General features: G+C 43.9%; 1 protein-coding gene across 1 annotated transcript in view; it reads left to right on the top strand.

Annotated features, from left to right (window-relative positions):
• Nucleotides 1-440: 440 nt before the first annotated feature.
• The window catches only part of ntn1a (netrin 1a), a gene marked incomplete at both ends in the record, with an annotated part of 83,035 nt that continues 68,787 nt past the window's right edge, over nt 441-14,688 (top strand). The window contains one exon of the mRNA XM_079265210.1: nt 441-1,464. Coding sequence (XP_079121336.1) covers nt 441-1,464 — 1,024 coding nt within the window. The remainder of the gene's footprint in view (nt 1,465-14,688) is intronic.

The raw sequence follows: 14,688 nt of genomic DNA, 5'->3' as shown, positions 1-14,688 counted from the left end.
TCCGCGTGGTGTCACCCCTCGCAGGATGAGCTGACCTGAAGCCATGCCAAGCCAGACTAGGGAGTGCAGGAGAGGCAGGGGGGAGAGAAAGGGGTTTGGAAAAGCGCGGCAGGAGGAGGGAGACCTGCTATAAGGACACAAGCGACTCTTCAGTCCAGCCGCTCCTGTTTTTTCCTCCCAATCTGAGGAGAAACAAACAACCCAGGAAGAGCTGTGTGCGCTCGGTCAGGACAAGACTTGATTATTATTATTATTATTATTATCATTATTACTTTATATTATCTGTAATTCCCTGCAGGTAAGATATGATTTCTGGGTTCTGTCCTGTTAAACCTGACGTGTCCCTGTTACTCATTTAACTTGCTCTGTCCTGCACGCGTGCACGCCGTGTCCCCCCTCTTTCCTGCAGCTGCACACACTTGGAGAGCACCGGATCCACCATGATCAGGGCTGTGGATGTTGTCCTGCCTGCGCTGCTCGCCGTGTCCGTGTCCTGCCCGCGCGCGCTCGGCGGCTACGGGATGAGCCTGTTCGCGGCGCAGACCTCTCCTCCGGACCCCTGCTATGACGAGCACGGCAACCCGCGGCGCTGCATCCCGGACTTCGTCAACTCCGCCTTCGGGAAGGAGGTGAGGGTGTCCAGCAGCTGCGGGAGGACTCCGAGCCGCTTCTGCGTGGTGACCTCCGCGGAGAAAGGAGACGAGAGGAGCAGGAGCTGCCACACCTGCGACGCGTCCGACCCCAAGAAGTACCACCCGGCCGCGTACCTGACGGACCTGAACAACCCCCACAACCTCACCTGCTGGCAGTCCGACAACTTCATCCAGTTCCCGCAGAACGTCACGCTCACCCTGTCCCTGGGGAAGAAGTTTGAGGTGACATATGTGAGCCTGCAGTTCTGCTCCCCCAGACCCGAATCCATGGCGATCTACAAGTCCATGGACTACGGGAAAACCTGGGTCCCCTTTCAGTTCTACTCTGCCCAGTGCAGGAAGATGTACAACAAGCCCAACAGGGCGGTGATCACCAAGCAGAACGAGCAGGAGGCCGTGTGCACGGACTCCCACACCGACATGCACCCTCTGAGCGGCGGCCTCATCGCCTTCAGCACGCTGGACGGCAGGCCGTCGGCGCACGACTTCGACAACTCCCCGGTGCTGCAGGACTGGGTCACGGCCACGGACATTAAGGTGGTCTTCAGCCGCCTGCACACTTTTGGCGACGAGAACGAGGACGACTCGGAGCTCGCGCGGGACTCCTACTTCTACGCCGTGTCGGACCTGCAGGTGGGAGGGAGATGCAAGTGCAACGGGCACGCATCCCGGTGCATCAAGGACCGGGATGGGAGTCAGGTGTGCGACTGCAAGCACAACACCGCGGGGCCGGAGTGCGACAGGTGCAAACCGTTCCACTACGACCGTCCGTGGCAGAGAGCCACGGCCAGGGAGGCCAACGAGTGCGTGGGTGAGTCCCGCAGCGTGTGCGTGATGGCAGGCTGGTTGGTCACATGATAATAATAATAATAATAATAATGATAATAATAATAATAATAATAATAAAGGTTACAACGTCACGCTGCTTTTCAGTCTGACGCAACATGGAAATGCAGTGTGAAGATCCTTTTAGCCTGTTGCAGGCCATGATGGGGTCTCTGAGACCACTTGAAACGGAACCACTTAGCCTGATCCTCCACAGACATTCCTCTCAGCCCGCTGCTGGAAAACCAAAACTTTTTGGGTTTTTTTGATGAATCCAGAAAAAAAAAAACGCACCGCAGCGGTAATAGAAGGCAGATCGAACTTTTTCCCTCTCAGAACGGTTTTTAACATCTAAATAAACTGAGAAATAGGCTAAAAGTCTGTAAAATAATATTTTAAAACCCAAAAGATTTTAGTAGAAGATGAAAGCTTAGATGATAATCAGAAAAAAAAATAAAATTCTGTTGTATTTTGAAGTTTTTCGATTAAATTTCAGTGAATTCTTTTTCAATAATTTGTCAAATATTGATTAGAGCACATTTGGAAAGTTCAGCAGTTTTCACTCTGAATATAAAAGCAAAACAATAAAACTGTAAAATAACCTGAAATTTGCCCAATGAAGCTGCTAAAATGCCAGAAAAGCAGGTTAAAATAGTGTCAGAAATATTCTGCTCCTTTAACCTGAAAGTTTAAATGACCAAAGATTTACAATTGTTATGATTTATTCCAGATTTACAGATCATTCTGAATGTGGCTGCAGATTCCTGCTGGTTTTGTTTTCATGTGAGATGCTGGCAGAAGAAAAGCAACAAATAACTGAGAAGTAACAGTTTTTTGTTTTTTTTTTAAAAACAGATTATTTAGATAAATTAATCTGATCTTTAGTGTTTTAGAAAAACCTGCTTTCAGGGAGTTTTATTCCACCTTAGTTCCATTTGCACTAAAACTGTCCGTCTTATTTAGAATAAATGTTTTCTTGGTATTTATTTGCCTCAGTTTAATTTGCTTGTAAAGTTTCTGGGTAGAAAAGTTGAAGAGAAATGAGCAGAGAGTTGCAGCGGTTGGATGTCTGATGAGGTGCACCACCACAGCGAGGAGGACAGACAAGCAGAGAGATGTGTGATGAGAGACACAGACACTAAAGGTTCAGTGCAACTCCAAAAATCCCAGGACAAATCCAGCAGAAAGCAGCTCAAAGGCTGCGCCGCAGGCCTGCAGAGGAGGAGAGGCTCATGTTGTTTGACAGCCGCAGTGCATGTCGACCAGTTTGACACATGGCAGCTGTTTAAAAGGGTTTTTTGTTTGCTGGTGTCACCGGAGACAGATGCCGGTGGCAGATGTGAACACGCTGCTAAATCAACACGGCAGTTTTGTTGAAACGTCCACATACTGTACATACTGTGAGTCAGTGTGGGGTAAAGAAAGCGACCCTAAAAGTGCTTTTTGCTGTGAAGTTTGGTTAGTCCGACCAGTTCCAGCTTGCACACGCTGCCAAGAAGAGCCACACAGTTATGTTGGAAGCACTTGCATTGTTGCAACCTACAGAATATTTAATGCAGACTGTCAGAGGAAAATGTTTTAAATAGTTTCTAAATATTTTAGCGCCTGCTTGAAAGACAAGGTTGGAGTTTTAAACATCTTTTGAAGCAGTCAAATGAGCTGTGAATGAGCTATTTCTTCTATTCAGACTGAAATTCCACTGGATTTGTTTTGGAGTGAAGCGACAGGAGCTGCATGAGTTGTGTTTTCTGCAGAGCAACAGAAGAAGCTGCATGGTTTAATGTTGTGTGTTTGTTCAGTGGGATCAGTTTTAGTGTTGCTGCATGAGAAGGCTTACAGTAAATACATGTTGAATGAAAAGTCTGATGAGGAAATCTTTTCAAATGTGCAGGTGTGCTTCTGTTTTACTGCACTTTCCTGATTACTTCTATCTGGGTCTTATAGGTTACTAATGTGCTCTTTGGTGGACCTCAATCCATTTGACTTATTGACTGCAGCTAAAGGAAACACTTCTAATGCAATGAGTTGCACAGCCAGCTCCATCAGGGACCTTTTCAGTCTCACTTAAGCATAAACCCACGTCATGGAGCTCCGCAGCAGCGAGAGCTTCTAAACGCTGAGCTCCTCCTCAGGAATACCAACAAGGAGAGATGCTGACGGTGCTCCAGCTGGGCATTTTGTTCAGTACACATCAACTGAAAGTGTGTTTTCTGATCCCTAAATATACAGATAACTCAGGGATTTAGCAAAGAAAAAGTAATGAAACAATGAGGGGAAAGTATCCGGAATAATTCAGGACGATGAGGAAGGCTTGGAGGCTTGCAGGACGAGGCGGACAGGCACACTGCAGCACCGCCGGAGGGAGGGACTGAGGGGGGGTGGCGAGAAAATGAAAGCGATGGATGCAAACAGGAGGATGGACAAGGGACATGTGCCTCCCGGCCTGCAGAGAAACCTCATGTAAACACTACAAAACCTTTTTTCTCCTCCGTTCCAAACCAAGAGTCTTATTTACATGTTGAGATTATCAACATATCTCTATATTTATACCATATTTGAGATATTTTACAAATACATTTAGAAACTCCAAGTGTTGTGGCTTCACTGCTCATGTCTCGTTGCACATATTGAGGTTTTTAAGCCTTTTAAGACAAAGTAGAGGTTTTGTGTTATATTAGAAAAATATGCTAAAATTGCACATGTTAAAATTCTCTTCTTATAAGTTTTACTGTCACCAATCTCCATCTTATTACAGAAAAATTCCCTTTAAATGAAATCTTTTATTTGTTTCACGGAAGCCATGCGGGTCATTGTGGCGTTTAAATCCCTGAGTATTGTCTGCAGGCGTTCCCAGACCTGATGCCTTCTTCACCAACGATGTGTTTTATCCAAACTCTTCGTAGAGATGACTGAAACGGACACAACATGGATACGGAAAACAGAGGGACATCCGTTTCCATTTGCTCATAGGATGACTTCATCGATTTCCTTTATCTGAATATCACCAGCATGACTTTAACAGATCTGCTGCTTGGGTTTTTTCCACCTTTGATCAGAATCTGAAAGCACAAAGAACACTCAATTGTTCCCAGGTGCTGCTCAGCGGTGTCTGACTGACAGAAGCAAACAAGCTAGGCAGAGGAGTTTGCACGGATGGGTTGATATCCGTTAAAATAACTGAGTTTTAGGTCGCAGGGAGAGAGAGCGAATCTGAGTTGCTTCTAAGCCCTGCGATGCTAAAGGAAAAGAGCTAAAACAGTCTGTTTAGTGCATATGGTTCAAGTAAACATATGTCAATGCTTAAAAGCAGCTGTTCTCATCCATTTCAGAGGTTCTTTATGTTTTTATTATTTTCATGGAGCCATGCCCAAAGTCTTAATGAGGTTTTAAGATCTCTCCAGAGCAACAACCGGGGAGGGAGCGCTTTCCTGCGACCGTGCAAGCCGGGATCTATTTCAGGAATTTGCCAAAAATTTCAAAAGCAAAGTCAAAAAGCAAATTTGTACACGGTCCAGAAACATTGTGCAACAATAAAAGATTAAAATCCACCATAATTCAGGAATGTAAATGATGCTGTAAGCTAGACTGGAATGCAGCACATGTCCTGCTTCTGGCTGAAGGTGCGTTCATGTGTTCTCTGTCAGGTGTGCGTTTAGCAGACGCTTTTAACAAGAAACCAAACAGTAGAGGACGTCATAGATAGGTGCTGATCAGGCTGCTGCAGCGCTGCCAGGTAGCGCTACAAGCAAAGGTCTGTTTTTGTTCCTTTCCCTCCCTGTAACGGTCCCTTTGTTAACACTCTGGGGACGCCGGCATCGTCGGCGATGCCAGGGACCATGTTGTTTAATCGAGCATAGCTGTTGAACCATGAAAGATAGAAACTTACTTTTTTTTCCCCTCTTAATCGGGAGACTCCGGGCTTTCAGACGGTAGTTCCGGCATCACTGTAGCCCATTCATAGATGATACCGTGTTGTGTTAAAACAGGTGTTCCAATCAGAGTCTTTGTCTTTGGCGCATGACACGTGTTTTTGTCCAATCAGAGCCGATGATGCCTCAGGAAACGCCTCCAAACAGTGTCAATCACCATGCATCGGTGTCATTAGCAGTCGGATAGCTGCTTTCTGTATTTACAAGGTTGATAAATTATGAAAACAACAGCTTTTATGCACGCATACCATGTATAATTGCTCAAACAAACATTTGCATTACTCAAGTAGTTTATTATAACATAAACGACACGACGGCATCGTAACAGATGTATAACTTGGTAACAGATACAGCTGCGGTGCTTCAGTCCCCTTCAGTACCTTTAGTCATGCTTCCAAATTATAATACTCTTTATTTCAAGCAAAGGAGCCTCATTTACATAACAGTTTATGATATTTCAATTCAAAATAAAAAAAACAAGGTAAAGGACATTATGGGGCATTGAAAGGTGGTGTTTATTAGCATTTAAACTAAAAAATGTCAGGCAAGGTTTATTTCTCTAAGATACCCTTGGTCTCCAGAGGGTTAAAATACAGAAACAACTAATTGTTGCATCAAACTGGACAAAGTTCTCCAACTTTTCTGACAAACAGCAGAGTTAAACTAAACGCAGAGTTGCTCCATGAGGAACTGAGTCTCCAGCTTGCTATTAAAGGTCAACAAGGACTCTGCAGATCGAGGAGTTTGGCAGGTCGTTCCATCAGACATCGGCTGCTGGGGGGTGTTAGGGAGAAGCAGCGCCTGCTGGGAGTTTCCTTTAGGATCCTGGTTTGCTTATTGTGTTTTTTTCTCGCAGTCAGACGTGTGTTTTTATACTTGCAGGGTTTTTTTTGCATATGAATTGACCGTTACAAGGCTTTCCTCAGATGTTTCTGTCCCGTTTTGTTTGTTTGGTACCTTTCACGCTGAAGGTCTGGTTGATCTTTAAACAACTCGCCGTCGTGCAGCTTTTATGACGCGGCCTCCTTCATCTTCAAAGGTAGCGGCAGGACGCATTGTTAGGCTCCGTAACAAACAGAGCTGGGAATAAACCCCGCCGCTTTGCACTTTGCACCGCATTACTCTTCCTCACCTTCGCCGCTCATTCTGTTGTCATGCACGCACACAAGCGCATGCAGGTCTCCGGTCTTCAGCCGCAAGTTCAAAACGAGGGTGGAACGGCCTCTATCGCTCCAAGAACCTCGTTCCATGAGCTCTTATCAGTGTTTATGGCTGGTTTTGTAAACCAGCACGGAAATAAGCTGCGCATGGCCCAGACGAGCGTCCCAGCCGTCTGTTTTAGATTCAGAGACCTGCTGGATCTCTCAGACAGACAGAAACATGGCCGCCAAGCCAGCACATACTGTAAGCAACGCTGATGGTACGGTATATCAAGTGCTGTAACTAAACACGAAACAAGGCAGCCGGTTCACACACACACACACACACACACACACATGCAGTGGGAAGGCGGTGATAATGAAAACCTTTCTGCAGCAAAGGTCTGCAAATGTGAACTGAATTGCCCACATGGTAGCAATAGCCTTGCTGTCAGCTGGAAGAGTGTGTGTTTGTGTGTCCATAAGGGTGAGAGGCTTCTGCTAATTTTACTGGGAATCTATGCAGGGCATCGAAAAAGCTCGCTGCAGCTGTAATTTAAAGGCTTGGATGGATGAACTTTTAACTTTGGACAGTATTTACAGCTGTCACAGAGCTGGACGCCCAAACTACGAGAAATATTTACCTAATGATGCTAAAAGAAGAATACATTTATGGTGCTGCTGATGAGAGGAAGCAATCAAACCTTTTCTGGTTGGAGACGCACGTGTTGTCAACTGTATGTTGGCAGATGATGCCAGGTGGTTTGTTGAAACCACAACGAGGTTTAAGTGTGAATTTCAGCTTGTAAAAGGACTGAAAATAGATTAAACAGCTTGCTTCAGGACAGAAGGAAAGGTCTGTGTCTGGTACTTCAGCCTTGAGGAAGGGGTCACAAAAGATGATCTATTTTGGATTTACTGGGATATTTTGGGGTATTTTTCAGTGGGTATGTACGACACAGTTAGCCTGCTGACATGACAGGAAATGATTTCTTTCTGCTGTTAAAAAGCATGTAAACAGGTTGTGATAGTTTTGGTTTAGAAGGATCTAAAAGTCAGACTTACTTATCCAGATGGTGCAAGATGAACTTGTGAAATTAGCATCTTAGTTTTATATAAAAGACGCGTTCCAGCCTTAAATCTCAGCATTCCAGATGTGTTCGATGACACAGTGACATCTATCATGTGCATTTCTAGAGCTGTTGCTCCCCAGCAGCGTCCCGAGGCTGAGAAACCGACACTATACCATTTTTTCATCCAGAATGCGACGTGACGTTTCACTTCACGTTAAAATAAGGAAGTAGTTGTTTTTAACACACAATGTAGCTGATTCAGCAAAGAAACACAAGAAGATTAACGAGAGAAAGAGACAAAACAAGAGTTGTTGTAAGATGGTTTTTCGCTGGCTGCAGAAAGCTAACAGGTCAGGTAGGATGCAGGATGGAGGCTGGAGTAGCCGTTGATAGGGGGCGCTGACGGGAAAATGGCAAAAGTTCTGTAGTGTGTCTTTAAAATGGCAAAAACTCACTCTTCCTTCGTTTTTAGCCTGTTAAATCCGTTAGAAGAACATTTTTCTTATTTACGAAACCATCAACACTAGGAGTGGGAAAATCAAATTGAAAAATTTAAAATAGGGATTTTTTTTGCTTCACAATTTTGAAATCAATTTCTTTTGTCAAAATAACTTTTTAAAAAAAAAAAAAAAATTAAAAATATTTCCATTACAAATTTTTTTTGTCATTTTTATCGTTTTTTTTTCATCTTTTAACTTTTCGTCTTGGGCGTTATCGCAGCAAAATGATGATCTGGCTGCTGGGCTGTTTTTCCCTCATTGAAATCAAGAAAAATCACGAGCAAGGAGAAGTTTTATTTATTTTTTTGTTTTTAATCTACAAAAATCAGCAAAATCGAAGAATTGTGAGAATCGCAATTTAAATCGAATCAGCACCCAAAAATATCTGAATCGAATTGGGACTAAAGCATATCGTCACATCCATAATTAATACTAAATTTTGTTGTTACTATCGAGGATGTCCTGCGGCTTGTTGACGCATCGAGCGAGCAGAGCTTTCTTCTCGTGGAGCTCTGAGAAGTTTTCTCTGATTGGTCGAACATTTGAGGTGGGCGTGGTCAATGCAGAAATCCCTGAAGCAGAAAGCCGTCGCTTCTGCAGCTTTGTTGTTGAAAGAAAGCCCAAAAAGTTGATCCAACATGTGGCGTTTTAAGACATGGACACAACTCTGTCCTGGTGAGAAACGAAGCTTCTCGTTAAATGTGAAACAACTGGGTGAAGTTTTCATGGCACATAAAAACACTGCAGGGATTCCCGTCACAGACGAACAAACAAAAAACAACTTTTTCCTATTCTTACGGCATCGAGAACAAAAGCAAAGTTTTACGTTGAGTACTTCTTTACTTCGCTCTTCCAGAAGTCCTCCCTGATTCTCCACCTGAGCGTGCGCTGCTCGCCGCCCGCTGCTCGCCGCCCGCTGCTCGCCGCCCGCTGCTCGCCGCCCGCTGCTCGCCGCCCGCTGCTCGCCGCGGTTACTCTCACTTTAATTCTAAAGGAAAAATAATTTTAACTGAGATTCATACATTATATTCGCAGAAAGGGATGATTTAAGTAAAAGAATAGAAAGCTATTCTCACTAAAACTGCTACTTTGTGCGTTTTTACAACCAAAAATAGAAAGTTGCCATGAGTGAGATCATTCCTACTCGCCATAATTTTGCCTGAAATGGAAGCAATAGCTGTGACAAATAATGTAGATGCTGTGGAGTGTGTCAAAGCGTTGGAGCTCTTGAAGCTATTAATGTCAGCGCTTGGCAGCAGCCCCGTTCTGGAGCTGGAATTTTGGAGCTTGTTGTTGCTTGTCATGCGGTCTGTTCAAGAAGCCATTCAATCTGGATAAAATTCCAGTTTTGCCCAGATAATAAATCCTGACAGCTCTTTGAAGGGTGGAAATTATTTTATATGAAAAAAAAAAGCTCTGATAGAGTGCGTGTGTGTGTGTGTGTGCTGTGAGAAACACAAGAAAAGGCGCCGTCATAAACTGTGTTTTCCCAGCATGCTGCCTGATATCAGCGCAGCTCAAAAAGATCATTTTCATTGCAGACATTTTTTTTTCGGCCTTTGACGAAGCTCAGGTCACACTGCTTGAGATGATGGAATGTGCTCGCTTGTCAGAAAAGGCAAAAGTCTGTCCTGAAGTTTCCCAGTCGGTGTATCTGTTGTTGGGTTCGGCGTCCTTTGGGCAAACATGAGCCGATCTGCGGCTTGGTTTTCTTTCATTGCTTTGGCTGCAACACATAATTCAACACAGATCCTGCTTGCAGTGTGAGCCCGCATATCCAGCCAGCGTCTTCGTGCACGTGTGCGCGCTGGTCTCAGTCTTATATTGGTAGGAAGGCACACTGCGTTCCTCTGTTTGGCTTCAGGCCTGAACTCGCTTCCTCTTGTCACCCTGTGTGCCGCTCGGACTCACCATGGACTTCCTTACAACGTCCAGCCGGTCCTGCAGCTCCGGCTTCACCGTCATCATCAGCAGGTTATTCATTAGGCTCAGTTATCGCTGCTGAATACCTCTGAAAGGCAGCAGAGCTGAAGTAAAACCTCTTGTTTTCGGCTTTCTCTGCAGCAATGACAGCTGCTTCATTGTTTTCACTGGAAGCCTCAGAGAACTCAATCATGGCAGGTTCGCCTTAGCTGCAGAAATGCACTTTGCATTTAGCAAAAAAAGGGTTTGAACATGCTCCCAAACATCTGCAGGAGAGCTAGCTTCCAGCTGCTACCTGCCTTCGTCTCCCGCCTTTTACCTGTTTGTACGTTTGTTTTCTCTTCCTGCCAGTCGGACTCGATGTGATGCAGCGTATTTGTTCCGGAGCATGTGTGTCTTTGTCTACATTGTGCGCCGGTGGGTGTTTATGCAAACAGTAACTCTGTCCAGGATGAGAACAGCTTTTCAGCGCCTGCTGAGACGTCTGTTAATGAATTAATTGCTGCCATAGTGAAAGCTCTTCTCAGTCGGGGGAGGATCTGTGTGTGTTGTGGGTTTGGCATAAACTGCAGCTGAAGTGTGTGTGTGTGTGTGTGAGAGAGAAAAAAACAAACCAAAAAAAAAGAAACAAAGAGGGATGTGTTTGTGTGCAATGGAAAGGTTTTGTTAGAGGGAACCGAGTGATTAGTGGTAATTAAAACCCATCCAGACAAAATGTGTGTGTGTTCACACACATGAGACAGAAGAAACTCGGCTGCGTCGCTGCATGAATCACACCACGCTTGTCTCTCCGCTGTGATGAGCATCAGCGGGTGGATGCTGTGACGCAGATGCTAATCAGACAGGTCTGTCTGGAAACGTTCCCGATGTTCCTCAAGGCGTTTCTTAATGCAGCAGAACAGCTGACTTTCCAACACACACACACGTCACGCCTCACCTCCAAAGAAACTGTTTGGAAAATTCAGCTATTGTCTGGAACTGATCGTGAGCATGCTGGTTGTTTGTTTTAGATATTAGCCTGTAATTCTAAAAAAGCCATGAACAAACTCATTTCTTTATGTATATTGCCAGGAAAATAAGAAGAAGGATTTAATATAGTGAAATATCTGCAAACATCAGTGGAAATACGGTCTATAAGGCAAAAAATTTGTCTAATTCTTTAAAAAAAAACAGCTTCAAAAACCATGTTTGCTTTGAACAGCTTTATTCTTCTGCACACTTTGGACCCTGTCAGATGGATTTTACTGGAATTTCTTTGAGAAGTCTTCAGGAATTGATGTCCAGGATTATTTAAGGACTTTCCGAAGCTCTTCTTTGGATGTTTTCCACCTTTTGTTCCATTCTCCATCCAGATGATCCCACATGCTTCAATAATGTGGAGGCCCGGTCTCTGGGGTGGATTCCTCACTTCATCAGACCTGTTTCCATTGATTTTCAGTCCAGTTCTTGTGTCATTTGGCACATCTCCGCCTTTTCTCCCCGTTTCCCTTCCTTAGAAATGGCTTCTTGACAGCCATCCTTCCACAGAGACCGTTTCTGATGAGGCTTGAGTCAAAAGTAAGTCCAAATTTTTCCCCAATTTTTTCAGGATATTAATGCAATTCATCTTATTAATTTAATTTAATTTAATTTAATTTAATTTAATTTGTTTTAGCAATTTTTAAAAAAAATTATTTATCTTTTTTTTTTTTTTAATTAATTCATTACTAGTATGTACTTTTTTTCCCCACTTTTCTACTTTCCTTTAACTTTTTCAACAATAACACTTCACACCACAATGAGATATGCCAAGTTTTTAGCTAATAGCTGTTTGGAAATCACCTTGTTGGCTTAAAATGACCATTTTTTGTCTGTCACAGGCTGATTAATTCTCTGTCTTTGCGACAATCTACTGTTCTCCAGGTGTCTTAATATCCTGTTTTAAAATTGGTTCAGCTCCCTGTCGTGTGTCAACACAGTATGAACTTTTTCCTTTGGTAACTGATAGGTCAACATTAAGCCGGACTTTAAGCTAGACTGTTAATGTGTGAATAAGCAGCTGATGTCTAAAAACAAACTTTAAAAGATGAGAAAGTTTGGCTTCTTGGGAGCAGATTGGGAAGAATTGTAGGACTTTTGCACATAGGATCAACATTTTCCGCTCTGCTCAACCTATTTTCTCCTGTCAGAACCTTTACCTACATTACCCACAATGCATTACTACATGAGCTCCAGCTCCAGGAGAAAATCTTTTTTTTTTTTCAATATAAACACGATTCTTAAGTTCTCCTTTAAGGTCGCCCCTTCATGCACCGTCCAGCATCACTCACTAATCATGTCATCAGGTTTAAAGATGCTATAAGCATAATCCCGACTCATTTCTATGACAGACTCAGCAGGGCGCCCTCTCTCTTCTAAAACCAGCTGTAAACAGTTCAGTCAGTGTGTGAGTGATAAAGAAGCAGAGGGATGTTACATGTGAAGGCGGTAAGCACGTGTTTATGTGAGACCTGATCCTGTTGTTGGAGCCGCTGGTCCTGTTGAAGATCAGGCCTGATGACCTCATCACCTCTGTGTGGCAGCACCTTACCAGGAGTGTTTGCAGCCAGAGCAAACACAACATGTGGACTGAAAGCTGAAAAAAAACCCAATAAAAAGTAGCGTGGAAGGAAGGGAAGTGGTTTTAAGAGACCAAAAAAAAGGTAAATTCTTCGGCGCTGTAACCAGGCTGGAATTGGAAATATAAAAACTTCACATGTTGGTTTCTTTCTTGTACTTCCAGGTATAAAGAAACACATCACAAGAGGTACTGAAGCTGCTTCAGCATGTGTTACATTCTGCTGCAATTACCCAAATCTGCTCGCACTTAAAAATGAAAGCCCTGGCACGGTTTGTTACGGCTCCTCCAAATCTCCTTGTAGCTGATAGGGCTGAAACAGCATCAACAACAACAATGGAAAAAGAGAAAGAAGGAAAGAAAGATACTCTTTTGTGTGTGTGAGAGAGAGAGAGAGCGAGAGAGAGAGAGAGAGAAATAAAGGAAAAGGAGGCTTTTGTACAAGCAGCAGCTCAGCGTTTGATTCAAGGTGAAAGTCCTGGCAAAAACGGCTCTGGCAACAGTCGCACTGCTCGCCGACAGGACCACCAAGCACGAGCGTGAGCGCAGTGAGCTCAGTGAGCTCAGTGCACAGGTCCGTAAGACGCGCAGCTACACATGATTAATGGCTTGATGAAGTTCCACCTCCGTGCAACAGCCTGCCGGGCAGATTAGAGCGCCCCCCGTTGTTTCTCTACCTTATGGCTGTCGTCATCGGAGTGAAGTGCAACCAGCTGGAAAGCTGTAGATGTTCAGCACTGTGCAGAAGTCTCCAGCCGCCTCTTGTTCCTTCAGTTCTCCAGGATCCTTGAAGGACTTTCCAGACCTCTTCTTTGGATGTTTTCTGCTTTTTACTCTGTTCTCTGTCCAGATGATCCATGCAGCATTCCTCAGTCTTGTCTCCATACGCTCCTTCCGTAAAAATGGCTTCTTGATCGTGATGAACAGATTCTGACGGTTTTTCCAGCTGTACTTGTAGAAGACGCTGCAGGTTGACCCATCTGATACGTCACACAGTTAACCAACCAGTTGCTGCACGAGGGTTGGAGGTTATGCCTTAAAACGTTGAAGAACTACTGATCTAATGCAAGATTGTCAAACTCACTTTCTTTCAGGGACGACATACCACGGCTGTAAGAAAATATCCATATCTCAATATTTTTCCGTGACAATATTCTAATATTCAAAAGGAACATTTTTTTAATGAACAACAGATCATTACTGATAAGGCAGATTTTAATTTCTTTGTTCGTCTTGTAAATAAAGATCAAATGTTAGTATTTGTTCTGAAATGAAATGTAGATAACCCTGTTCTTATTCAGTAAGCTGATGTCAAGCATGTATGATACATTATATTGCACGATATCACAAGAAATGGTATTGCCATATTCTTTGCACAACACACTCCTACTACATACCATACAGTTTGATGTCAGTGTTTCGGATTAGTGAAATAACATCATTATAACCTATAAATAGTGAAATACAAATATTTTTGTGGAAAAAGTAAATTATCAATCTGTTTGAATTCACAAAACTTGAACAACCAGAAATTTGTTGAGAAAATTTCGTGCATTTTCAATTCATTCATTCATTTTCCAAACCGCTTAGTCCGATAAAGGGTCACAGGAAGCTGCAGCCTATCCCAGCAGTCTTTGGGTGAAAGGCAGGGTACACCCTGGACAGCTCGCCAGTCCATCGCAGAGACACACAGAGACAACCAGTCACACTCACTCCTATGGGCCATTTAGAGTAACCAGTTAACCTAACATGCACGTCTTTGGATGGTGGGAGGAAGCCGGAGTACCCGGAGAGAACCCACGCATACACGGGGAGAACATGCAAACTCCACACAGAAAGGCCACTGACCAAATCCTCAGAACCAGCGACCTTCTAGCTATGAGGCCACAGTGCTAATCACCATTCCACCGTGCAGTCGTACAGACTCATAATAGGGTGGAGGTGTGGTACCAAGAACAGGAGAAGGGAGCCAGAGTTGCAGAACTAAGAGAGTTTAAACCAGAAAGTTCAGAAGGCAGAACTAACACGAGGAGCAGAATAAACGCAGGGA

The sequence above is a fragment of the Telmatherina bonti genome (genome assembly GCF_933228915.1).
Source record: "Telmatherina bonti genome assembly, chromosome: 3".
NCBI lineage: Eukaryota > Metazoa > Chordata > Actinopteri > Atheriniformes > Telmatherinidae > Telmatherina > Telmatherina bonti.
Note: the sequence above shows the minus strand (reverse complement) of the source record. Positions and strands in the feature narration are given on the sequence as shown.